Here is a 27749-nt window from a genome sequence, read left to right as displayed (position 1 = left end):
GTGCAGCGTTTAAAGCGTGGAAGTACTGACCTTACTTTGAGTTTGATTCCATAAAAAGTGACAAAAACATTAGTGTCCGCTGTGCGTGGGAAGAAAACTTCTTTTTACAGCGAAAAAACCCCTAAACTTCCAAACAAGCACCGAGTAGCTACGACGTAATGGGAAACTCACAGAGAAACTCGCGGATTCTTCCACTGACCGCAGCACACCTGCACCAGGGTAAACCTCCGCCTACCCTGCTCCTGCTTTACAGGTGAAAATAGAGCAAAAGGACCGCTGAGTCTTTGACTTTATTTATTTTCTGCTGTGTTTTACTTGCATCTGTTTGAAAGAGTGAGTGAAAACACAAAAAATATTTTATTTTATGTGCTGGAATGTGCAGAAAATAGGTTTAAATGTTAAACTAATTTATTCAAGTCAGAAAATGTTGCATATAATTAAATGTTTTGCTTGATGCATAAAGTTAAAAGATTAAAACTAATAAAACAAGTTAAAAAAAGAGACTTTTCCATTTGATTACATTTTGTATGATGGATTATGTAGAAAAAGTAGAATTGGGCTGAAAGATCTATCGCTTTATCACCTCTTCAGGTTGTAAATCGTGTTTTTAAAAAGTAACTAAGTAACTAAGTAACTAATTACTTTTGAAAATAAGTAATCAGTAAAGTAACGGGATTACTTTTTGGGGGGAGTAATCAGTAATTAGTTACTGATTACTTTTTTCAAGTAACTTGACCAACACTGCTCTCTACTTGCAGCTTAAAACCATCTATTCAGAACTGACTTCATCATGACTCCGTCTTAGTCTATTTTTACCTTGTTTAGCTTTTATGCTTACAGACTTGTTTTATCTTTGTCTACCTTATGTTTTTATTTTGGTGTGCTAATGCAGAGGTTCCCAAAGTGTGCCCTCCCCCCGGGGCGCAGAACCATTGCAGGGGGGGCGCGGTATGAAAAGAAAAAAAGAACACTTGGACACTGCTAGCATAATGGACAGGTTTTTGACGGGGCGCCCACACAAACGCAAAGCAGGAGATGAAGCATCGCTGAATATGTTTCCAAGACAAAGACTAGAAAATATGGTGAAGCAAATCTTCCCTTTGGCTTCACCTGCACAGGTGCTGAGGTAGGTCTCCCTGCAGGGTTGGTGTTTCCTTCGTCGGGAGCAGCGCTGGGCTGTTTAGATCACGGACAAACAGGATCCCACATTCTTGATCTTTAGTTCACAAACACTTGTTGTAATGACTAACTACTCCTGACATGTTGGAGATGTTTGCTCTTTATACAGTAAAGTTACAGCAGGATACAAATAACATCAGGCTGATCCTGCCACGATTTGTTCCCCCGATTCATACAAACAGGATCCCACAGCTGTTTATGTTTTTGAACCCATTTTGCACAGAGAGGCATTTTTTAAAAAAATGTATTGATAGCAATGTTGAATATTATTACACGGGAAAAAAACCCAACTATATGTAAAATAATCACAGCGTGACGCCCCTGCCTTTGTAAATGGAGGGACAGTAACATGAAGATTTTTCTTGTAAAACAAAGGGGGGCCTAGCAAAAAAGTTTGGGAAGCACTGTACTAATGTAAGGTGACCTCGAGGGTCTTTAAAGGCGCCTATAAATACAAAGTTTAATCATTGTTACTATTATTATAAATTGCTGTTGTAATTTGGCTCTGTATAAATCAAATTAAATCAATATCCATTATTTCTCAAGTTTTCTATACTGGAGCTCAGGACACTGTGTTACACATTAATACTAACTGCACAACTACGACAATGACAAGCACACTTTTTCAGATTTATTCATATAGATCACTTTTCACAAAAGGTGTGTTACACAGGCTGTCACAGCTTTAAGACAGCTAAGAACGTGAAAACAAGGACCAATAATCAAACACCATAAAGACTGAAAAGCATTTTAAAATCACCCAACAATAAGAAAACAGTCAATCAAAATCAGTGAAAGGTGAGTGTGACGGACCTGTGAAAGGCACTGACACCAAACACAGACGTTTTTGTCACACCAAAGAGGAAATGTGTGACGTGCCACGATGCTCTCACTTACAGCACAAAAAACTGTTGCTCTCAACCAGATTTGCTGCCTGCAACTTTGTCCACTTTCCAAAGACTGAAGGGCTTATTGGCACCAAACCAAAACAGTAACTGTAAAAATAGTCTGTTAAATATCTGGAGGCAGACAGGTAGATTAGGATGCAGTTTATGTGTTGTTGATATTTTATTCTGAATACTATAACGATCTCAAGCTGATTTATTCCCGTCCTCTCACAGATACTTTCTTTCACAAATGTTTCTAGAAAATAAAATAATTTCTAGCTATTATCAAACGCCGTAAACAAACCTGTTAAATCATTTCGGACTATGCTGTCAGTATGATTGCTAGTAGACCAACAGAGTAGATCCAGAAGGGATGAGATACACCATTAGAACTATTCAGCAAGCACTCGACCCGAGACCAGGACCCATTATTGGGCAGAGGATCCACTCCCAACGTCCAGCACATCAGATTATAGATGTCCACCGATCGGATTGGAGCTGCCCGAACATTCATCTTGAAGTCTAAAAGAAATGAAGCAAACAAACGTCTTTTAACCTAAGCAGAATAACAGCATCTGTACACCACAGCTAATGATGTTTTTCTCAGACAGCGTGACAATTCAGGTCAATTTGATTCAATTTCAGGATAATCAATATGTTTTTGGTATATCTTCAATAAATCTGACAGCACAGCTCTTTTACAAAATATTTTCACTGAATAAACCTGAAGTTTCTACATAAGCTGACCTTTAGATGGTGAACGAAGAACACGAAGCATCATTCACCATGAGATCATGACTCATTACTGAAAATACTGCTGCAGAGCCACGTGCACTGTAAACATGCCTCCATCCATTGATGCATACATTCATGCACATGCACAGATCAGTCTGGTGTCTTTTACTCTGTATGCAAAATGTCTTTGTTACCGGGTCCTGTTGCCAAGAAGAAGCCTCTCATGTCAATGAACTCATTGTCGTACCCATGCCAGCCATTTTGCCATGCGGACGCTTCCCCAGAGTCATTTTTCCAATAGGGGAGACTTGCCTTGTTCTGGAAAGGACGCAGATATAAACACAAACAAATGTAGGTGTCATAGATATATATTCATAATACAGTGTATGTGATACAGAAAAACTCTACATTACTGTATATGTGTGACATTAAAATCATTAAGGCAACATCATGTTCATTTTTAAGTCAGCACATGATGAGATTCAGAAGTATTCAAGACCGTGAGGAGAAACTTCGAGCTGCAGGTTTGACAGGATGCAGCAAGAAAGCCAGACGTCAGAATAAGACTCAGAGGCTCGTCTGGGCCACGAAACACCGACACTGGACTACTGAAGACTGGAAGAAGGTTTTATGGATGATGGATCAACATTTGAAATCTTCATGCAGGATCTTTGTACGCCGTGGAGTAGGTGAAAGTTCCACAGTGTGTGGCATCAACGGGCTGGGGCTGTTTGCTGATCCAGGGTCAGTGACTGGTACAGAGACGCTCCCTGAACCAGAACAGCTACCACAGCATTCATGCAGCACCATGCAGGACCCTCTGGTATGCACCGAGTTGGTCAGGGCTTCATCCTACAGCAGGATAAAGACCCCACACAGTCCAAGCTGTGGCAGAACCACCTCAGGAACAAAGAACAAGATGAGCTTGGAAACATGGAGGTCCGGCACAGTCTCCAGACCTAAACCCATCGAGCTGGTTTGAACTGGACAGAAGAGCGAAAGCAAAGCAGCTACAAGGTCCACATTCATGGGAACATCTGCTCCAGATGTGGGAGAAGATTTGATTTGTGTTGTAGAAAGAATTTTTTTTGATGGAAGAAGACGTCTGATTGGAGCAGAGATGAAACATGAGCCGGACACCAGACTGTGGACACCAGGAGCCAAGTCTAAACTGCAGCTCCTCCCCGATTTTTTAACCAATCACATTCATTCTTGTTTGTACCATAATATACAAACTTTGTTCACTTGGGAGTTTCACCCTCTCTTTGTCTGGACAACGGGAGAGAGAGAAACACAAGGGAAGTCAACACAACTAACAACAGGTGCCAACAGTCAGGGAAGACAGTGTGGAAAACTCACCCAGAAAGAAATACTGTACAGTCACAGACTTTACATGAAACCTTTGGCAGGCATGAATAAACAAGACAGAGATGAAATAAACATAAACCAAAACACAAGGACACAAAAACTATAAATGATTAGAAGAGACAAAGTAACCAAATGTTTCTAAAGACGCGTAAAACAATTCAAGACAGAATGAAGAATACAACCCTGGGACCATGCTGCTGTGTAGTATATATGATATATATAATGCAAAATAACAGCAAGTTAAGATCAAGGAAGATTGTCCATTACCGGAGCGATAAACCATCCTGGCTCAGCCACTAGTGTAAGGGGGGAAACAAACTTTCCTTTCTTGTAATGGAATCGTTCAGGGATCTCTTCTCTGGCATAGACACCCATGTTAGGGACCTCAGACAATCTGGCAGATACCTGGAATAATAAACAAAATGAGAAGCAGTGTTTGACCCCGTGTTTGCTGTTTTTTGCACTTTTCAATCTTGTTTACTTTTCATTGTTGTGATCTCGCTCATCGATTTATGTTCCTGGTCTCTATGGGTTCAGTTCAGTCTCTTGTGCTTATGAATTTTCTGTCAGTATTAAGTCTCTTTTTGTGTAAGTCAGACGACTTTAGGTCGTTTGACTTCCTCTTGTCCCTGAGTCCTTTCGTCCCCGTAGTCTCCCCAGCCCGTGCATCTCTCACTCCCTCTGTATCATGTCTGTCGTGTGTTTGTTATTCTCTTCCAGTGTCAAGTGTGAGTGTCTTGTCTCTGGGTATCTGTCTCTGTTCTCGCTGTGTTTCCTGTCTTAGACCGTCCTCGTCTCATGTGCTTTGTGTCCACTTTTGCTTCCCCTGTTTTGTTACATCTGTTCCAGCTGTGTTCCTCTGCTGTTTCCACTCTCCTCATCACCTGTCTGTGTATTTTCCGGTCCTTTTCCCTTTGTACCTTTCCCCAGTGTTTCCCAGCTCCTTGTCCCTCCTTGTATTTTGCTTCATTCAGTTCCTGTGATCTGAAAGCTTAAATTTCCTTCGTATTTGTATCTGGACATTGAGCCACATGAATGGCTTGCCTTTGGTTAAGATCTGGTCTCCACAGCTGCCGGTTCAACTCATTGATCATATGCTGTACGGTCGGAGAGCAGTAGGCCCAGGTTTGAATCTGACCTGCGGCCCCTGGTACATGGACGGGGGAGCGAGAGAGGGGAAACACGCAGCACTGTCTTATTCCAATAAAGGCTGAAAGGCAAAAAAATAAATGTGGTCTCCGTGCATCTGCATTTGGATCCTCTTTGTTTAACACGATCTGCATCCCACACATCTTGACAAAAGTAACATGACAGTGATAATAATTCATCTCAAATACTCTTAAGGTTCTCCCTCTCTCACACACACACACACACACACACACACACACACACACACACACACACACACACACACACACACACACACACACATACACACACACACACACACACACACACACACACACACACACACACACACATACACACACACACACACACACAGGGGAAGAGAGGGAGAAAGAGCAAGCCATGAAGGCCAAGACATTGTCTTAGATCTCAGAGACAGGGCTGCACTGAGACAGAGATATGGGAGGGAACAGAAAAGTTTCTGCAGTATTGAGTGTCTTTGAGATGATGGAGCACACTGGTCTCCATTATCCATAAATGAAAAGGGTTTGAAACCACCAGGACTCTTCCTAGAGCTGGCTACGTGACCAGAAGGTCGCTCTGATAGACCTCCAGCATTGCTCTTTGGAGAGAGAGGAGCCTTTCAGAAGGACAGCCAGAAGCCGCTCATTGGTGGCTTCACATGACAGCCTGCCTGGAGTTTGTCAAAAGACTCCCAGACCTTGTAAAAGAAAGTTCCCTGTATGATGAAACAAAGATTGAACTCTTTGGCCTGAATGCCAAGCATCATGTCTACCATCCCTACAGTGAAGAATAGTGGTGGCACAGTTTTTCACAGAAGGAACTGGGAGAGTAGTCAGGGTAAAGAGCAGGCTGTCCTTGCTGATAACCTGCACCACGGTGCTCTGGACCTCAGATTGGAGTAAAGGTTTATTTTCCAACAGGACAAGCCAACATAACAAAGGCTTTGGCTTCTCTGTGAGTGTCATTGCCAGAGCCCATCCTCTCAACACTGGACGTTGGATAAACATGCAGATCATCTACATTGAGTCCATCGGTCCCTGACCAATGCAGGACATCTATACGACGTCCAACCTTGGATGTCAACATTTCAACTTTAAGCTTGGTAAATTTTTTGGAAGTCATGTTGAGGAAAATTTACATGAGTAATATTCTTTTATTTACATTGTTGTATCAATATGTTACCTATGAATATGGATTATTTATCAACAATTTATTATGTGTTAGCCTATTGATTTATTCAGTACTTATGTGTTTCTGACCATGTTAAAATGGTCATATTTTAAAATCTGTTAAAATCTGTTGAAATATTAAAACTTTTGAATTCCATATTAAAATGTAAAATAATAATGGTTGAACCCCAAAAAGTTGATTCTGTTTATATGGGCGTAGCGTTCTCAGTGGGAGAAACGCAGAGCAACTGTGGATGAAGGTTTCGGCCTGTCTCAGTGATGCAAAGACTCCTGCATCCAGCATCAGCATGGAGGAGAGGAAGGCACTCACATCACTTAGTGATGTAAACAACATTATCATCCTTCCAGCACACAAGGCTAGGTGCACAGTTTTGCTAAATCAAAAAGACTATCATGAGAAAATGTTGTCACTGCTCAGTGATGAAAATACTTATGAGACCCAGGAAGTGAGAGATGTCATGATGGAGGCAGATGAAACCACGGTCTCGTACGACGTTACATCTCTCTCCACTTGCATCCCAGTCGAGGAAGCGCTGGAGGTAGTTCGAAAGAGGTTACAGGATGACCCCAACCTCAGCAGCAGGACCGCTCTCAGCATCGACCAAGTGTGTTTGAACTGTGTCTTCACATACAAGGGTCAGTCCTACAGGCAGAAACATGGGTGTGCCGTGGGCTCCCCAGTTTCACCCTTTTTGTACATGGAAGAAGTGGAAAAGAGGGCTTTGCTATCCTACCCTGGAACACCACCAAGCCATTGGTTCAGATATGTGGATGACACCTGGATAAAAATCAAATCTCAGGACGTTCCACAATTCACGGATCACATTAACTCGGTGGACCGACACATCAAATTCACCAGGGAGGATATGAACAGTGGCAGGTTAGCCTTCTGTGACTGTGAGATTTCCATCAGTAATGGGGGACATCTAAAAGCTGACGTGTACCGTAAACCTACACATACGGATCAGTATCTAAGGTTTGATTCTCATCATCCACTGGAGCACAAACTGGGCGTCATCAGAACAATACAACACAGAGCAAACACCATCCCCACTGACACAGCAGCCAGGGAGGCAGAAGAACATCAGGAAGGCCCTGAGTAAATGTGGTTATCCCAGCTGGACTTTTGTCAAAGCTGGGAAGGCTCCTAAAGAAAGCTCCAGCCGATCCAGGAGAGAAGGACAACCGCTGCCCACCTGCAGTGATCCCGTACGTGTCAGGAGTATCGGAGCAGCTGAGATGCATTTTTTCTAAACACCGGGTCTCTGTGGCTTTTAAACCCCAAAACACGCTGCGCCAAAAACTGGTCCCCCCCAAGGATCGGGTCCCCGACACAAACCGAGTAACATAGTGTACGCTGTTAAGTGCAGGAGGATTGGCAGGATTCATACAGCAGGGAAACCAAACAACCTCTGGCTACAACACAGCAGAGCCACCTCGTACCTCGACCACGGTGAAGTGGGCGGTCCTTTGTGAGCTGCAAATCAGGTAAGCAACAGCCTTTCTACCTTCTCAGGTTTCTACAGTCGAATCACCGTGGCGATCGCTTTGAAGTCTCTTTGTGCGGGGTTTCATCTTTGTTTTGTGCTGTCGGCTTTGTGTTCATAGCAAAATACTAAAGATCATACGTGTGTCCTCATCAGGATTTGGATGTGTGTTGGTGTGTGCAACTGTAGCCTCAGCTTTACAACATGCAATTAATTAGCACAAAGGTAAAGTGGAGCTAGTGAGAACCCAGTGACAACCAATGAGAGAACTGATAAGTAATATCGATAACAGAATCAGAATCCCTACATTCTTATTAATTACCATCTCTAGCCTTTACTACAGTTACCTCCACTTGTTATTTGTGAACTGAATTGAAAGAATGGGCTGAAATCAGGTAAAATGTATTTGTATATGTCATGGTCCTGGGCCATGTTGGCCCAGTATTCTTAGTTTTTGTGTGTTTTGTATTTTGTTCCCTATTTATGCCTTGGTTCCCAGGTTGTTTAGTTAAGATGTTCCTTATTTGGTTACCCCCTGTGTGCCCCTCTGTGTATCTGTGAGCCCTTGTTTCCCCTCCTTGTGTTTTATTCCATGTTTTCCGTTATGTCCGTGCTCTCTCCTCCTGTCTGAACCTCTGTACTTCCTGTTTTACTTTGACAGTGTCTCGTCAGTATGCGTCATGTTGTGTTCACCCCTGCCCTGTCTCGTTACGATTATCTGTGTCAGCTGTGTTCCCCGTGTGCTCCCACTTCCCTCGTTTACCCTCTGTGCATGTATGTCCACGTCTCCCTCAGTTCAGTGTCGCGTTCTCCCTCATGACTGTGTGCCCCGCCGTGTGTTTCCTCGTGAGTCAGTTCCTTAGTGCTTCCCAGTTCAGTTTCATATTATTTTGTATCGCCGTTATCCTCTGTCAGCAATAAAGCTGTATTTTGAGTTCAGTCCTGTTGTCCCGTGAGTTTGTGTTTGGGTCCTCTCCTGCCTGCACACAGCCTGATCATGACAGTATAGCGCTTTACTAGTTCCTAAGGACCCCAAAGCGCATCCAGTCATCCACCCATTCACACACACATCCACACACTGGTGATGGCAGCTACATTGTAGCCACAGCCACCCTGGGGCGCACTGACAGAGGCGAGGCTGCCGGACACTGGCGCCACCGGGCCCTCTGACCACCACCAGTAGGCAACGGGTATCTTGCCCAAGGACACAACGACCGAGACTGTCGGAGCCGGGGCTCGAACCGGCAACCTTCCGAATTTCTCTGCCATGAGAAAGTTGGGTTGCTTTGCAGTATGATTTGCATCATTATTCATTTGCACCATAAAGTGCTGTCCAATCCATTTTGCAGTAAAGCCCTGTGCACTTGGGAATTTATCCTACTACTTATATCAGCAGTCACAACATTAATAATACTAAGGACCTGACTCTCTTGGTAAACCTATATGTGCATCCCATAACTCTGCCTTTATCGTGTTTACAGATAATGTGGTGAGCTTTGTTCCTTTCCTTCTTCAACCATTTTCATCCCATAATTATGGTAAAAGTTCATCTTGGTTTTAGCTGCCAAAGCTTTATGTGGCTTTCCTGGTCTCGAGTAGAAACAGTGGTTTGCACCTTGTTACAGTTCCACAGAGTTCTGTGAGTTTTGTGTGGATGCTTGCAAAGAGCTGACGTGTTAGCATATAATGTAGTTGCTTCAGCCCATGTCACAGTTTGCACTTTATCTTGTTTTGTCGTGCAATAAAAATACAAAATCCTTTTCATATCTCTAGTCCTCAAAAGTTATAGACAGGTGTGAGTGCTCAGGAAAAAACGATATTTGATGTAATGACATCATTGTAACTGTATTGTCATTATTGAATTCAGTACGCTGAAACTGCATTGTTGAAAAATATTATGATCTAATACTTTGTAATGTGTTATTCTGTATGTAATACAACCATTGGCTCATTCATTTGACTAAGGTGTAGTTTCCTGACAGTCACAAGTTTCATGACATAAAATGGTTGTGATTACAGTGACAATAGCACAAGAGTGCGAGCGCTCACAGAAATGACCTATAGTGCACAGAGAGAGCCAATGACTCTGGTTTCACCTCCTGGAACTTGTTTTCTTCAGGCCAAAGACTGACCACTGGGCCTCTGTCCATCATCTTGACGATGTCTGCCATGTTGATATACTTATCCAGCTCTATGACCTTCTCCATCCAGTGGATTTTTGTCATACCGTGGTCTGAAAACAACATTATATTCAGCTGGTTCACCATGTTCATCTCCTGCAGGAACATCACAAAAACAAGAATGAAAACGTTGAAAGAATGAAAGAACATGAAAACAAACCACATGACAGGAAAAATTGCAGAATCTGCAACTGTAGTGACAGTTATTGTGTTATTACTTTGATTTTGCTGTTGAGTTTCTGCATTGCAAGATCCAGTTGTTGCACAGCTGTTTTGACCTGACGAGAGTCTGGACCAAAGTGATGGCCCTCCACATCAATGTTCTCATAATATATTGCTGCCATGTCTGCTTGGTTTGATCTAAGACACACACACACACACACACACACACACACACACACACACACACACACACACACACACACACACACACACACACACACACAAACAGATTAAATGGTTAGTCTTCTACCTTCTCTAAGTGTTATTTTCTTAAGTGCACCAAAAACTGTCACGCTCATCTTTGCGTCTTGTTGCACTGTCTGTTCTTCTGCTCTCTCTGTGCTGTGCTTCTTACCCAGACTTATCTTTGAATCAGCTCACTGTGCATCACCTAGGACTCTCACCTCTAGTCTCCTCATTCTGGATAAATGTGCCTTCCTACTTTCCACAGCTGACACTGCATTCTAGTTACCTCAGACATCGAACGCTGGAGCTCTGAGTGACATTACACCCATGCTCCAGTAGTAAAGTTAATAAAAGCAATGAAACACAGGCTCAAACTAATAAAATAAGGTGCTTACATTGTATGACATCTTACTGTGATGTGAGGTAGACATTTTCTGTAACTGTCCTTATGTCAGTGAAGCTGCAACAGTTATTGGAGGAACTGTTCAGCTGTTAAGTGTTGCAGCGGACAGCTGTGGTCATCGTGGCTGATGCAGACCTCATTCAGAAAGGGCTGAGCTCAGTTGATGGAGGAACACAGTGTTGATTCAAACTGCATTTAAATTGCAACAACAATAATGAATTCTGTCAGCAAACGACCGCTCCCTGTGCAAAACAGACCGTGAATCGATCGGATCTTCTATAGCTCTTTTCTATTGTACTAAGCACTCAAAGTGCTTTTCACAACTTGCCTCATTCGGCCTTTCGTACAGACAGTTTTTCTATCCAGCTAACATTTACACACATTGATATTCATGTTACCTTAAGACTGTTAGTGCATTTGTTATTGATGCTGTGAGATTTTTCTCTGAGGGGTTGTACACGTATTCCTCACAGAAAGATGGACGGACACCCAGAATCTCCACCTCACAGCCTGAAACACATGAAATGACTCCATCATTTACAGGCACCTCTGTAAACAGTTAACATGCTATGATAGCCCATTACCTGTATGTCATAGACAATAATTGCTTATTATGTTGACCAGCAGCCATCAGAGTGTATGTGTGTTGTTATTCTAACAAAAGAAATTACAGCAGTTTCCCTTGGTTGTCATTGTCCCTCTCTGAACCTGGGTTTAGTGTTTTTGGGGTCAGGAGTCTTTGTATTGTAATCTTTGTGTTTGGTTGGTTATCGTTCTGTTATTGCTGGAGTTCAGCTTCATTGTTCCCTTGTGTTTACTCGTCTTCTTTATTTTCTGATGGTTTGTATAAGTTGGTAACACTTTCTATTGCAACCTGCAACTAAGGTGCAAGTACCCTGTAATTACATGTAATGTCAGCTAACAAGTCGGGTTTTTACTGGAAACAATGAAATAATTACACTGAAAGAATTTATTTATTTCCACATCTTCAGTACGCTTTTCAGGGCATGGGCCATATTATGGAGTGACTTACTGAGTTGTGACAACTGCTGTGGCTTCATGCTGAGAGAGAGCACTTCAGATGTGATGCTAGCTTTAATAGTGTTGATGGAGAAGTATAAAGAAAGCCAGAAGGAGCTGCACTGTGGATCTAGAGAACGGCTGGTGCAGTGCATGTATGAGGACAGCGAGACAGTGGTAAAGAAACCAACTCTAAGCCCGTTCTTATTCGCAGTGGTGATGGACAGATGAGGTCAGGCAGGTGTCTCAGGGGGGTTGCTGAGGACATTGGGATCTGTAGTGATCTAGATGGAAGAGAGCCTAGAGAGGTGGAGGTATGCCCTCGAGAGAAGAGTCAGAATACATGTGTGTGAAGTAGCAGCTGATTTCAATCTGTGTGTCAGAGGATTTGGACATTACTTTTATTGTCACTGCACAAAAGGATGAGAGGAAGATGTTAAAGTGGAGACTGCTGCAGGACAGAACAACAGCATCATACTGTTAAACACAACTGCAGCTCTTCACAAGCACAGACAGCACGGTAGCGCTAAGCCAGCCAAGAACCCGGAGTGATGTTAAAGCTGTCCCCAGACCAGCACTGTGATAAAGTCAGCCGCCATTTGCAGTGAAGCCAGGCGGTGCCGAACACAAAATTTCACAGCTTTAAAATGAATTTGTTTCATATGTTTTTCTTATGCGTGTAAGAAAAATAATTAATAAATCACTGCGAACAAATTTCACCCGTTCTTTTGGAGGTATATAACGAAGCTCTAACTAAAGGATGCTTACCTTCAACCATGTATGATAGCACTATCTCTCTAATCCACAAGCCTGGTAAGGATCCTTTGGAACCTGGTTCGTACAAACCAATAAGTCTATTGAACGTAGATAATAAAATATTGTCAAAACTTCTGGCTATGCGATTAGAGATGGTTCTCCCAACAGTTGTGTCGGAGGACCAAACGGGATTTGTAAAAAATAGACAGTTATCTTTTAATATTAGAAGGCTATTCAACATTATATATACACATAATACTTCTGATCACTCTGAAATACTACTCTCATTAGATGCAGAGAAGGCCTTTGACAGGGTTGGGTGGGATTTCCTCTTCTCGACCCTGTCAAAGTTTGGCATAGGCCCTAATGATATCTCCTTTGTTAAGCTGCTTTACACAAAACCTAAGGCCTCGGTTAATACAAATAATATAACTTCTAGTCCTTTCCTCCTCCACCGCTCTACAAGACCAGGGTGCCCTTTGTCCCCATTGCTATTTGCACTTGTCATAGAACCTCTCGCCATTCAATTACGCTCTGCAAAGGATTATAAACGAATAAGGAGATTTGGTGTAGAACATAAGGTGTCTCTCTATGCAGATGATTTGTTGCTATATATCACTGACCCTACTAAATCATTGCCAAAAATTATGACAGTTTTAACTGAATTTGGGAAAATTTCTGGATACAAAATCAACCTAACAAAAAGCATATTGTTTCCTGTTAGTTCTTTAGAAAAATTAGATAGTGCTACATTGATCTCGTTTCCTTATACCATCTCAAATATCTTCAAATATCTTGGAATAAATGTAACCCGTGAATTCTCTGGCCTTTTTAAATATAATTTTATTAATTTATACCATCAAACTGAACAGAACTTGGAAAGACTGTCCAAACTGCCCATCTCGCTTGCTGGCCGAGTAAATATCATTAGGATGAGCACTTTACCCAAATTTTTATTTTTGTTTCAATGTATCCCAATATTGATCACAAAAACCTTTTTTAAGAAAATAGACCAGTTAATCTCTCAGTTTATCTGGAACAAGAAGACACCCAGAATAAAAAAGATATTTCTCCACAGAGCCAAGATTACAGGAGGAATGGGGTTGCCTTGCTTTCAGCTCTGTTATTGGGCCTGTAACATACGTTGTATGTCATTCTGGGGCGGGGAACATAGACCTGATTGGGAACGGATGGAAAGTATGACTTTTTTCTCCAATACTCTTAAATCTTTGGTTCATTCAAACTCAGATCTGGGTAAGCATAAATGTAAAAATCCGGTAGTGTCTGACTCACTAAAAGTTTGGTCTCAGATTAGAAAACATTTTCATTGGCGTCAATGTTCAATCTTTACACCATTAATCCATAACCAAGCATACACATTGTTCTCAGGATCCACATTCCAGTTATGGACTTCCAAAGGGATACAGACAATCAAGGATCTGTTTATAATCTTTTTCCTTCGTTTCAACAACTTCAGCAAAAATTTTCCATAGAAAACAGAGATTTTTTCAAGTATTTACAAATACGTCATTTTATTAAAGAAACGTTTCCATCCTTTCCCAATGAACCACAAAAACTGGTTTCAGATGATCTGTTCTTAATGAACCGGCTAAAGAAAGGAGCTATTTCTAGGATCTACAACCAACTTTTGAAAATAGACAGTACAACTACACTGGACCACTTGAGAAATGCTTGGAGTGAAGAACTGGCTACTAACATCACTGAAGATCAATGGACTAAGGCACAAGAACTGGTTCACTCCACTTCTGTCTGCTGCAGGCACGGACTGCTACAATTTAAGGTCCTGCACAGACTCCATCTGTCTAAACTGAAGGTTTCAAGGATGTTTCCAGGGGCTGACTCAAGATGTGATCGATGTGGCCAGAATTCTGCCTCACTGTCACATATGTTTTGGACATGCCCCAACATCGCCACCTACTGGTCTAAAATATTTAAAATTCTGTCTGACATTTTTAAAAAACAGCTCCCCCCAGACCCAGTAATGGCACTATTTGGTGTAGCTACAGTCAAAGACTTAAATAATAAACAAATTCATGCTCTGAGTTTTATAACATTGCTTGCAAGACGACTTATATTTCTAAATTGGAAGAATAAAGCCCCCCCAACTCATTCTGCTTTGTTAAGAGACACAATGCATCATTTAAATTTGGAGAAAATTAAATTCTCATTAAGAGATAATGTTAAACAGTTCTACCTAATCTGGCAGCTCTTTATAGATTACTTTAATAAGTAAAACTGGGAGGTGTGGCCTCCTCCCATATCTGCCCCAAGATTATATACATGGATGTGCGCAGGTGTTGTTGTTGTTGTTTTTTTCGGGGTTTTTTTTGGTTTTTTTTGTATGTATTCTTCAGGGGGGGGTCGTTTGTTTTGGGTTTTTTTGGTTTTTTTTCCTCTCTCCCTCCTTTGAATATACTTATTTAGGATAATAAATGTGACCTTTAAGACCTTTTGCACTGCAAATCACAAAAACTATTCCCAGCTAACATTTCTTCATTCATCCATTTTCAATTTAATAAACAGTTTGTGTGCAAGAATATTTTTTTTGTTTCTTCTTCATCTTTTGAAAAAAGATTTTTTGTCTTAGCTTACAACTTCATATTTCACATGAATCCTATAAATATCTTTGATGTTGTGCAAAATTCTCGCGTTGTTTACTGATATTTTGTGTAAGAGACACCAGACTTTTACCTACTGTAATTTTTAAGTACTCTTCAGGCTTTATGGAGGCTTTAAAATTGTTTGGACATTAGCTGCTTTTAAAATAAACTTTCATTCTTGAAGATGAATATTTTATTTTATGGAGTAATTAATCCTGATTTGATCCACCATGTGGCAGCAGCTTCATTGTCCAACACGACAATGATCCCAAACACACAGTAAAAACAAACCTTGATAGAAGAACACCTCAGAGTAACTTGGAACCTCCCAGAAAACACGCTCAAAGCTGCTCACAGGTTTTCAGCTAACGACCCTGCATCAGTTTGGAAGGTCACCAGCCACAGAAGACCATCGACCCACGCTGTGGAGAGGTATCAACTGGCCGACAATCCCAGTTTCACACCCCTCAGCCCCCCACGCCATGTAACATTTCCCCCTGCCCTCCCCCACACCTATCAGGACATGTGAAAAAAGTTCCCTCCTGCGTCAAACAAGCCACAGTTTTCCCAAAAAACCCTTTAAGGACTGCAGACCTGTCGTCTGACATCTCCAGTTGAGAGATGTTGACGTCACATCCTCCCCTGCAGTTTGTTTACTGGTCAAACAGGTCACTGGATGATAGTTTGAACATGTCAGCAGATCACAAACTTGACCTGACAGACAGGAAGTGGCAGGCGAGTACGGGATGACATCCCACATCTGGAAAATCAGCAGTGGCACGCTCACAGGGGCAAAAAGCATAAAAAGGCATATTCTGTCATATTCTTGTGTCACTCCGTTATGTGGAAATGACTTCAGGAAGTTTGTAGACGTATTAAAATCAGTTTTATCAAGATGGTAAATGGACTGATTCTGACAACTTGGGCATTCACCCATTCACTGTTTCTAAGCACGTGCTAGCTAACATTCACACTCTGATGGATGCAGCATGGGATTCATATCTTGCCCAAGGACACTTGGCATGATCGAACCACCAACCATCCAGTCAGTAGGTGACCTGTTCTCCACCTGAGCTACAGCCACAACCCTCAAAGCTTCATTTAAAACAAAAAAACAGCAATTTAAAAATCAGACAAATATTCTGACAGACTGGTTGATGAGACTCAATGATATCATGATGATGATGATGATGATGATATCATAGTGACTAACAATCACAAGATCTAATACACAAAATGTATAAAACAGATGTCAGTTGTTAGTAATATCTACTATACTATAAAACCTCTAATTTTTTGTTTTATTTATTTAATTGTATTTTCTCCTTGTTACTATGTGGAGTGGTACATTCTGATTGTAAATCTGTTGTTTGGTTTGTGTTAGGACCGGAGAGAAATGTTAATATTAGTTTGTTCCCTGATTTTTGGTGCCCACTTGTAATATAAGTTGGATTGTAGATAGGGGGCGGGGTTTAATGAGAATATTTTCTTCTTCCTGCTCCTTTTCACACATGGTTGTAGTGCTTTTTGATAGAAAGTGTGGTTGGTTTGTTTGATCTGTTGTACCAAGTGTGAAATAAATAAATAAATGAAATGAAATGACAAAACTGATCTGTGGGGCTGGGAGAAATGTTTGCATGGTTGCTCAGTGTGATAAACCAGATTAAATGCTAATGACGTGTTAATCGTCTCCTACCTTTGCACCTATAACTAATTAACTAATTAAATATTAGGTTGGACACTCTGTTGCAGGACATGTTGCATTTGGAGCGTTCCTTTCACAGCCAACATTTCTGGAGAAAGCATTAAAATGAATCACACAATGGAGATATACTAAGATTAGCAGCAGGAAAAACTCCCTTTTAACAGGAAGAAACCTCCAGCAGAACCTGGCTCAGGGAGGGGCGGGGCCATCTGCTGTGATTGGTTGGGGTGAGAGAAGGATAAAGACATGCTGTGGAAGAGAGACAGAGGTTAATAATAACTAATGATTAGACACAGAGTGGTGTATAAACACACAGTGAGTGAAGGACAAACATAGAAAAAGGAAAATAACCTCGACCTATTGCAGCGCAACTCAGGGAGGATTCAGGGTCACCTGATCCAGCCCTAATGATACGCTTTATCAAGTTTTCAGCCTAATTTCAAAAGTAGATATTGTGTCTTCGCTAATGCTGAAAGTAAGCAGGCATGACCGTAATAGTTGGTCGTTTGTTTGGAAAGCTAGCGCATAGATGGGAACAATTACCAATAGTTGTACATCACCGAAAATTGCAAAAGTACACTTTGAGTATGAGTGACCCTAACATCTCAAGGTCTGAACCAGACCGACCAAGTCAAGATCAAGTTCAACCTGAATCACAAGGCACACTCAAACACTGCTTTAGTGGTAAGTAAGTAAAACTTGGTTTCTATAGCACCTTTCAGGATAAACCTCACAATGTACTTCACAACAATATAACAGGGAAGGAAAATGGTGAGAGTGTGCGGAGTCCACAGATCTGAAACTCATAGAATAAGGCAGGTTAGCCTTCTTAGACTGTGAGATTTCCATCAGTAATGGGGGACACCTAAAAGCTGACGTGTACCGTAAACCTACACATACGGATCAGCATTTAAGGTTTGACTCTCATCATCCACTGGAGCACAAACTGGGCGTCATCAGGACGCTACAACACAGAGCGAACACCATCCCCACAGACACAACAGCCAGGGAGGCAGAAGAACATCAAGAAGGCCCTGAGTAAATGTGGTTATCCCAGCTGGACTTTTGTCAAAGCTGGGAAGGCGCCTAAAGAAAGCTCCAGCCGATCCAGGAGAGAATGACAACCGCTGCCCACCTGCAGTGATCCCGTACATGTCAGGAGTATCGGAGCAGCTGAGATGCATTTTTTCTAAACACCGGGTCTCTGTGGTCAGACCCAGAACAGAAGAGATGTCACATGTCATCTGCATCACTACAGAAAACGGAAAAAATCAAAATTATAAAAGAAAATTGTAAAATAATCAATGCCGGTGTTTCTGACACTTTTAAATTTGCCCCGGGTCAAATTAACCCAGGAGCATAATTGGTGTTCCTGGAAACCAACATAACAGGAGGGTTAAACCCCAAAACACGCTGCGCCAAAAACTGGTCCACCCCAAGGATCGGGTCCCCGACACAAACCGAGTAACATAGTGTACGCTGTTAAGTGCAGGATTTATACATCGGGGAAACCAAACAAGCTCTGGCGGAGAGGATGGACCAACACAGCAGAGCCACCTCGTCAGGCCTGGACTCTGCAGTCTATTTACACCTACAGGCCAGTGGACTCTTTCAATGATGAGGATGTAACATCCTGGACAGGGAGGAACGCTGGTTTGAGGGCGGAGTCAAGGAGGCCATTTACGTGAAAAGGGAAAGACCATCTCTGAATGGAGGAGGGGCCTAAGGGTACATCTGTCACCATCTTACATGCTGTGATTGCAGCCATTCCCCAACTCTGTGAATGGGACTCGTGGCCATTGATCAGTGGTTGTTGATCAGTGGTCATGAGAATTTGCATAATTAAGATTTAGGAACTGACCTCCCAGCCCATTGTTCCTTCAGTGGTTTCAGTCATTATGCAAATGTCCTGTTTATAAGATTGAAACCTGCAGTCAGCTGAGACTGAAGACGTCACTGGGATGATTGAGCATGCATCAAGACAGAATAAGGTGTTTGGTCCCCTATTTGTGGCACCTATACCAGCTGTCACAGAGAGAGAGGCATGCTACACCCTGGAAATGTTACCAGTCTGACATATACAGCCTTTTTTCACTAGTGCCTACTTGTGTCAGGTGGGCACGGCTCAACTCGTTTTTAGGGTTTTCCATCAGGTGGTGGTACCCAGTGTTGGTCAAGTTACTTGAACTTCCCCAAAAAAGTAATCCCGTTATTTTACTGATTACTTATTTTCAAAAGTAATTAATTACTTAGTTACTTTTTAAAAACACGATTTACAACCTGAACAGGTGATAAAGCGATAGATCTTTTTAAAACTTGTTTTATTAGTTTTAATCTTTTAACTTTATGCATCAAGCAAAGATTTAATTATCTGCAACATTCTCTGACTGGAAGAAATTAGTTTAACATTTAAACCTATTTTCTGCACATTCCAGCTCATAAAATAAAATATTTTTTGTGTTTACACTCACTCTTTCAAACAGATGCAAGTAAAACACAGCAGAAAATAAATAAAGTCAAAGACTCAGCGGTCCTGTTGCTCTATTTTCACCTGTAAAGCAGGAGCGGGGTAGGCGGAGGTTTACCCTGGTGCAGGTGTGCCGCGGTCAGTGGAAGAATCCGCGAGTTTCTCTGTGAGTTTCCCATTACGTCGTAGCTACTCGGTGCTTGTTGGAAGTTTAGGGGTTTTTTGCTGTAAAAAGAAGTTTTCTTCCCACGCACAGCGGACACTAATGTTTTTGTCACTTTTTATGGAATCAAACTCAAAGTAAGGTCAGTACTTCCACGCTTTAAACGCTGCACGCTCATACTCTCTCTGCACTCGATATGTGATCCATTGTTGATCTGCACACAGCTGTTGTCACGAACGTCACACTCGCTTACGTCACTGTCATGAGACATTCTCGCAAAAAATCACGGTTTTAGTAACGCAGTAACGCAGCGGTCCTACGGGAAAGTAACGGTAATCTAATTACCGTTTTTGCAATAGTAATCCCTTACTTTACTCGTTACTTGAAAAAAGTAATCAGATTACAGGAACGCGTTACTGCCCATCTCTGATGGTACCTGGTAACAGGAATCTTTTCAGTACCTACTCAGTCAAGGCTCAAATCGATCTGAGGTAATCAGAAAATGTGACATCACCAGACTGCATGTCGCCAATCAGGTACTCAGTTGCGTCACCTGATAAGTCATGAAAGCGTCTCCTTCATGAAAATCAAAACTGCCACTTTTGGAACAGCGGAAATGAGAAACCCGAGTCTGACGGATACACCACGAACGTCAAGTCTAGTGGAGCCAAGTAGCTACTCGTGGAAAAGAGACCGTCAACCATTCATGCTTACATTTATAGCTACAGTTGAGAATCACAAATGAAACTAATCCTGTACATGACTTTGGACTGTGGGAGAAAGCCACAGCGCCAGAGAGAATCCACACAGAACACCACAGCACTAAGAGTCACACTGCTGTGCCACAGGAGTGAACTAAAGCAAACTGAAGGTTGCAACAATTCCTAAAGATCCAGAAACACAGGCACAGCCACCTCGAGGTGAGGGATCACAGGCCTTTAAGAAATCACTGAGGTTTGGAGGAGGTGATAACAAATAGCTAACAGTGGCTGCAGCCATTTACTGAGCAGACGAACTGGACCTGAGCTGTTAACTCACTCTGATACCAGACTGGTTGAATTACTCAGATTCCTGAAGGCTGACGGCCGCCGTCCTTTCTTTACATGACCTGAGGATTGTTAGGTTATTATATAAGTCTACGCCATCATAACGGCTGTTTTCAGCAGCATAAACAATAGTGAAGGTAAATCCTTTATACCTTAGGTTGTGTACATATCTTGTTTTATTTGACTTTGACTGTACCTAAAATTAAAATTCGACGTCAATGACGGCACGTCAGCACGATCCAAGGGTTCCTTTGTTTTCTTTTAACCACGGATGCAGTTAAACCTTCAAACATTGCAGTGTCTAAAATGGAAACCAACGAAAGATGTTTTTTTTCTCATTTGAATATTTATTATCACTCGATAATCAGACGAAAGCATTTCTTATCCGATTACTTGACGGAATAATTGATGCTGAATCGACAGTTGCTTCCCTATTTTGGTCACCAAAACTGTGAGCGCTGATAAATGCTACTTTTAGCTAATGTGCAGTTTGCAAATAACAGCTTGCCATTGCATTTCCACTTACCACCTTAATAAACAGACAACTTCAGATAGAATTTCACATTGATCGTGTGCACGTACCTGGCCAGTAGTACATGAAAACCTTCCTTCCCAGCTTCTGCAAGGTGACCCACAGTGGTTCTGACCCGTCCCACCAAATTGGCAACCGGCTGTCAGGATTGGTCCCAATTAGGAATTCTTTCTTGGAGACTTCATCCCACATGTAGTTTCCAGTCATCTGATGAATATCACAATGACGGCCTAATAATAAGAACAATAATAATAAAAAGTAACATTACACTGTATGCAAGACAAAAGTTGCCCCACAGCTCAGAGCACATCGCTTTGTAAATCATTATTAAACCCATAAAAACCTTTGTTTATGATAGTTCTGCTGCCTGGAGCAAAGCCTGTAATCCCAGAGAACCCCACAGAGGAACCTACGGGGTTCTCTAGTTCCTGTGTTACACTGATCATCCTGTGCTCAGGCAATAATCTGGATTAGCTCACAGAGCCACAGGAAACATTACCGGCTGCAATACTGAAATATTTTCTCCCAAAAAAACTTTAAATAAAAACATCAGGTAAAAAAATATCTAATGAAATCAAACATGTTCAAATTACAAAGATGGGCCGCCGTGCATCAGCCCTACAAACACTGACAGCAGCTCATTGGTTCATTTTCATTATTCACACTGGATTGTCCAATCAAATCTCTTAATGCCACTAGGCCCTCCTCTACCTTTACTGTGCTTCCCTCGAACTACCTGCTGCTCCAGATCACACGTAACTGCATGTCCAGCCGTAGCACGCTGACGACCTTCTTCCTCTTACAGACGCTCCTTCATAGCCACTCGTGTTTAGCTCCACTCAGATTCTTTTATCACCACACAAACTTCACCTTTTTAAATAAACAGCTTAACCTGTAATCATGACAGAACAATCTGGCCACCCTCTGGACCCAGACCTGACCTACTTCTATGACCCGTTAAGAGGTGAACACAAGTCTTCGGACCCCTGGTTCAGCAAGTAATAATAATAATATTAATGACTTAGATGTGTATAATGTATTTATCTTTCAACAAACCCAAAGATGCTTCACAACAGTATAAATAAACAAAAACAAGACTAAAGGTTCAAGGTTTCGTTGAAGACTTGAGTTTTGAGAAGTTTCAGTGACGGGCTCGTGTGAGGGTGAGGGGCCGCCACACAGGGGTGGAGGTGGGCGTGTGGGACAGAAAGCAGACCCATAGCTGAGGATGCAGCAACCCAGACTGTGTGTATGGGTGCAGCAGAGGTACTGAGGGGCCAGGGCATTGAGGGATTTGGAAGTAATGCAGGACTTGAGCAGGAGATTTCTGAGGGTGGCGTTGATGTTTCCGGAGCTTAGTGCCTCATAGAAGCCTGGAGGAGCTCTGGACATACTGGAGCTGCTCCATTATAGTTATCAAGCCAGGTGGTGACAAGGGCACGGATGAAGGTTTCTGCTGCAGTTAGTGAGTGATGGCTCAAGTCAAGAGATGTTTCTTCATCATCATCTTCATCATCCTCATCATCAGTGGGGCTTTGGGGGCCACGACGAGAGCTCTGTTAGTCGACATCCATATTTGGTTTCGTGCGGACAGTTGGCAAGTCGTCGCTTGGTGATCGATGGTCAACTGCAGGCCATTCACGCGAGATCTGCTTCCAGCTCCCAAAACTCCAGCTGCTGTTAGCTGGTGCACGTTCTCGTGTTGCAACTCTAGCAACCACGTTGATCTCCCTTTCTCAGCTTGACTCAGGGCACTGCTTCTCAATTGTTTTCTGTTACGCCCCCTCAGGAAGAAGAAAACATTTCACGACCCCCACTCTCCCCCCCACTATAATTAGTATCACTGTCTATAAAATTGTTATTATAAGCACATCTTGAGGGTTTGTTTGCTGCACTTCATACCTCCTGCTCTGTGCAGTGTGGGACTGGACTAGAAAGAGAGAGCAGATTTCTCCTGTTTTGGCTTCCTGTTAAATCCAGAATTCAAAATCCTGCTCCTCACATACAAGGTCTTAAATAATCAGGCCCCATCTGATCTTAATGACCTTGTAGTACCATATCACCCTATTAGAGCACTTCGCTCTCGCTCTGCAGGCCTACTTGTTGTTCCTAGAGTATTTAAAAGTAGAATGGGAGGCATACGTCATTTTGTGCGGCCGCTCTAAGTGTACTGATATGACTTTACATCTTCTATGAGAGTTTGTGTTTTATTGTGTCCAGATGTGTAATTAAAAAAACATGTACAGCTCATTCATGAAGAAGAAAGCTTTGTAACTATCCCCACTAGTGAAGAGTGTGACATTTCCACACCCCTGAGGTCTGCAGAGCTGTTGTAATGGAGGTCCCTTTATATGCACTTAAACTTCTGTCAAAAGGGTCACATGACTCGGATACGCACAGAGTGGTTTCCTTTATCATGTGGTTGAACTTTGCACAGCTGTAGGCTTTGTTTCTGTTGAAGGTACGTTGCAATGCACAGCGGTCAAAGGTCAGCCGGTTTGAACATGTGCAAGTACTCCTGGTTACGCTGTGCTCGGCTCAGCACAACAGGAACCTTTATTGCGTGGCAATAGAAACGTCCTTTTATTACAGCCCCTTTCACACAGGGCACAGCTGGGGTTTCCCATGATGCACTGAGGGTTTCTCCTTCACACCTTTAGCACTGTGGCTAAAGTGCTCAGCTGTCTGATTGTTGGGTTTCTTTGTATCAGGTTATTGTAGCGTTTTAATCTTACAATATTGTGCGCTACATAAATTGGATTGAACTTTTTATTTGACTGTAACATGTAACATATGAAATATGTATCGTAGACTTAAAAGGTGGGTATTCGCCGGTGCGTGCCATAAGAGTGTGTGAGCTGTGTGTGAGGTTGGCCCATTAAAACCAGCGTTGGCCTCAGTTTCGCTATGTGCTTCTAATTTTATCGTATGTTTGTGCTGACAATGACTTTCTTTAAAAGTCTTTTAAGAGTAATATATTACTTATTACTTTTATTGATAGTAATGCAGTATGTTACTCAATTATTCGCAGAGAAAGTTACCTGTTTCACCCCTCGTTACATTACTTTCTCACTACTCTATAAAATGACCTGAAATGCATCGTCACAAGTTAACAATATATACCTTATAGTCCCACACACCAACACAACTCCCTACCCTCATGAAGTATTTACATATGCACAAAATCAACGAAACCCAAAGCAAACATCAAGTGTAAAGAAACTTCAGAACAGTTACCACCAAGAAACAGAGGCTGCAAGCCTTTTGTTAGGTTGAGGTCTGGCTGCTGGTCTGGGGTTCACATACACTAGACTGTACTATCACTCCAAGTTCTTGGCTTATTTTCTGTTAGTGTGTTTATGTGGATGCTTTCTGAACTTCTGTTATCCATATGAAATGAGTCTGTGTCAGTCCTGGGCACAGTTTGCATTTTATCGTCACACTCTTATCGTATGACATGGGCTGCCCACACTCATGTCCAGACCAAAAAGGCTAGGCAGCGCCTGTACCACCTACGACAACTGAGGAAGTTCAGGGTCTCTCCAGCGATCCTCAGGACTTTCTATACAGGCGCTGTGGAGAGCATCCTCACACAGAACATCACATCCTGGTTTGGAAACAGCTGTGTGAAGGATAAAAAAGCTCTTCAGAGAGTGATCCGTACAGCAGAACGCTGCTGCAGGACTGCTCTCCCTCCCTACAGGACATTTACGTCAGGACTTGCTGGACTAGAGCAACTCTGATTTTGAAAGACCCGTCCCATCCCAGCAACGAACTGCTGCAGCTTCTGAAATCAGGCAGAAGGTTCTGCACCATCCGAACAAGAACAGAGAGGCTCAAGAGGAGTTTCTATCCTCAGGCCATTGTGTGTTGAATCAGCCCCCCCCCCCGCCAAGAGTTCTGGCAAACAAAAACTGCTCTGGATTTTAGCACATTACAGTTCTACTGACTTTTCTGTTGTATAAATGACAGAAAATTAATTTTTTCTTCTGTTATATTCTCGTAATTATTGTAACAAATTCAAATAATTTATTGGCAAACAAAAGTAGATTTTTTTTGAGTAAAAATTATTTATGGGCAAACAAATATTTATGCTTTAACAATTTATATTTGCGTGTTACTTTAAGGTACGCAAAACGCATAGAGACATATCTCCAAAGTATTTTTTTCTATTTTGTATAAAAAAATCAAAAGACTGCTGGCAGATTTACACATTTACAGTATCAGTATTGGTCATAAACCTTGTTCTGTGTGTATCCCTGAATATTTGCTGTTCTCTTATACAGCACAACCCAAACTCATCAGTATTGTGATGTTTAAATCTCCTCTGTGTAGATAGAAGCCTTTTCATGTGCCATGTTCAGATAGTTAACTTCAATTATTACATATTATACAATTAAACTAACTGCAGACAGACTTTCTTTTTAAATTATTTAGACAGTATAAAGCTAATGTTTAACTAGGCAGTCAGAGATTACAGAGAAGTCTCTTATTATCAGTTAAGCATTAGCAGCGTAAAAAGAAGCATCCAAACAGCTTTGGAGAAAGTGAGAGCTTCCCCGTCTGTGAGCAGGCAGTCCCAGCTGAAACTCTGAACACAAACTGATCCCGTCAGGAAGATGACTTAGGATGCAAGGCTTGAAACTATCCCAGCCGCCATTACACTGCTGGACAACACAGGAATGTGCAAATCGCACACGGACTCTAATGACTAATGTGTCGTGTAGACGGCTGGATTTTAATCACCTACTTTTTCTATTTATGTGTTTTTTGTTGTCCTCTCACGGCCTCAAAGTTAATGCGCTTTTATGTATAATTAAAAGGCCTCTCAGGGCGCCTCTAGTGTAACTTTTATGTTCTTGGGTTTTACATGTTTTACATGTTTTACATGTCCGGGTAATTAGATCTGGTTGTTTAGGGCCTAAAACATTTCCCCAGCTGATTAAATCAAACGTATTTGTTTGATCAGCTGGGAGTTACACCTAATGTCTTCTTACAATATCAGTTATTGTGTTAGAAGCTACAGAGACGCATAAAGAGACGGATTACCTGTCATCAAGGAATAATAATTAGGGTATGACAAGCTTGGGAAGTCCGGCGTTAAGTGGTCAACCTTCACACCATTTTCCACAAGCTCACGAAATCCGGGTAAATGGTGCAGGTCATCCATGTAGTCGTAGCGGAATCCATCGATCAAGAACACGAGTAACGGGTGCGCCTCGACACCCAGCTGTCCTGCGTCAAACAGCAGCAGCAGCAGCAGGACGGTCCGAGGGCAGAACGCAGGAGTCTTTCTGCTGGACATGACATTAACGCATGATCTGCTTCTCTGTCTAAAACTTTAGAGGGAGTTTGCCCCTGTGCCGCAGCAGCAGCTACCAAAGGTTTCTCAGTGCGCACTCGATGCGAACCTGTTGGCTGTGCCGATCACTGATCATCGACTTCCGATAACAGCATTCGTGCAGAGAAAGATTCATAGACGGGGCAAATGTGTATTTTATATTAACATGAAAATAAATACTCCACCATCATGATTTCACCAACATAGCACCTAGTTGATAGGAACTACTTCTCCTTCCGCCTGTCACTATCCAGAGGTAACTATGAGCCTCGTCAGTCAGCCTATGAGGGGCTGCACGAGAACATTAAACATGCGCGGTGGTCGCCCGTCAGTATCCGCCTAAAGATCATCCACAGCCATGCATGTTGTTCTCGAGCACATTCAAGAAGCATTTCATTGATGGACTTCAGGCTCAAAATCATATCGCTCACATTTGAAACCCTTAACTTTACTCCGCGGCTCATAAGACTTTATAGGACTTATTGTTGAATTTAACTTTGTCTTGGTTTTTGCGTGATGAAAAGATGACGTATTCTGCTCCTCCCAGAGAGGTTTATTCAGTTCTCTCCTCCTTCATTCACTTCCGTGGACAGGCATTGGTTCTTAAGTTACTGCCAGCCACAGCCTAAATGGCTCACATGTTACTATCATTTATATGTTGAGGCATCTGACAATCAATATTATTTCGAAACATCATTAGCCTCCCCCCTACTCCCCTACTCCCCCCCAACCTCTTTGTGTCTGTGTGTACGTGCACACCCCTAAAAGTGCACCCTGAGGCTGGAGACCAAAAATTCACACAAAGGTGAGGACACTTGTCTAGATAACACCAGGTAGTACAGTAACTTGTGTTGTAAGAACAGGTGCACCCCCACAACGCTCACCAAAATCATCAGTAAAACCAAGAAGCTCCAGACTGGTCACAGCTGATAGCAAAGAGTAAGAAGAAACCTGCACTGCACAGATGTTTAAAGCCCCCACAGAGATCTAGTATAAGTCAACCAGAAGAGCCCACCACACCGCAGAAGCTGAGGGACACCGAACAGACCTGAAACCCAAGCAGAGCACTGGCCAACGCAACCCAGGTGCCATGCCCACTCCCAAAGGTG

At 42.2% G+C, this 27749-nt stretch overlaps 1 protein-coding gene across 1 annotated transcript; it reads right to left on the bottom strand.

Annotated features, from left to right (window-relative positions):
• Positions 1-1790: 1790 nt before the first annotated feature.
• On the bottom strand, positions 1791-26898 carry enpp6 (ectonucleotide pyrophosphatase/phosphodiesterase 6). Its single transcript, XM_080901877.1, has 8 exons — positions 26349-26898; positions 21350-21529; positions 11388-11499; positions 10397-10538; positions 10095-10274; positions 4437-4574; positions 2996-3119; positions 1791-2588 (listed from the first exon to the last, which is right to left on the bottom strand). Exons 1-8 carry the CDS (start codon positions 26602-26604, stop codon positions 2389-2391), a joined length of 1332 nt encoding a protein of 443 aa, XP_080758003.1. The 5' UTR covers positions 26605-26898; the 3' UTR covers positions 1791-2388.
• Positions 26899-27749: the final 851 nt, after the last annotated feature.

Source organism: Rhamphochromis sp. 'chilingali' (genome assembly GCF_963969265.1).
Source record: "Rhamphochromis sp. 'chilingali' genome assembly, chromosome: 13".
Lineage (NCBI taxonomy): Eukaryota > Metazoa > Chordata > Actinopteri > Cichliformes > Cichlidae > Rhamphochromis > Rhamphochromis sp. 'chilingali'.
The sequence above is the reverse complement of the archived record's forward strand: the minus strand, read 5'-3'. Positions and strand labels throughout refer to the sequence as shown.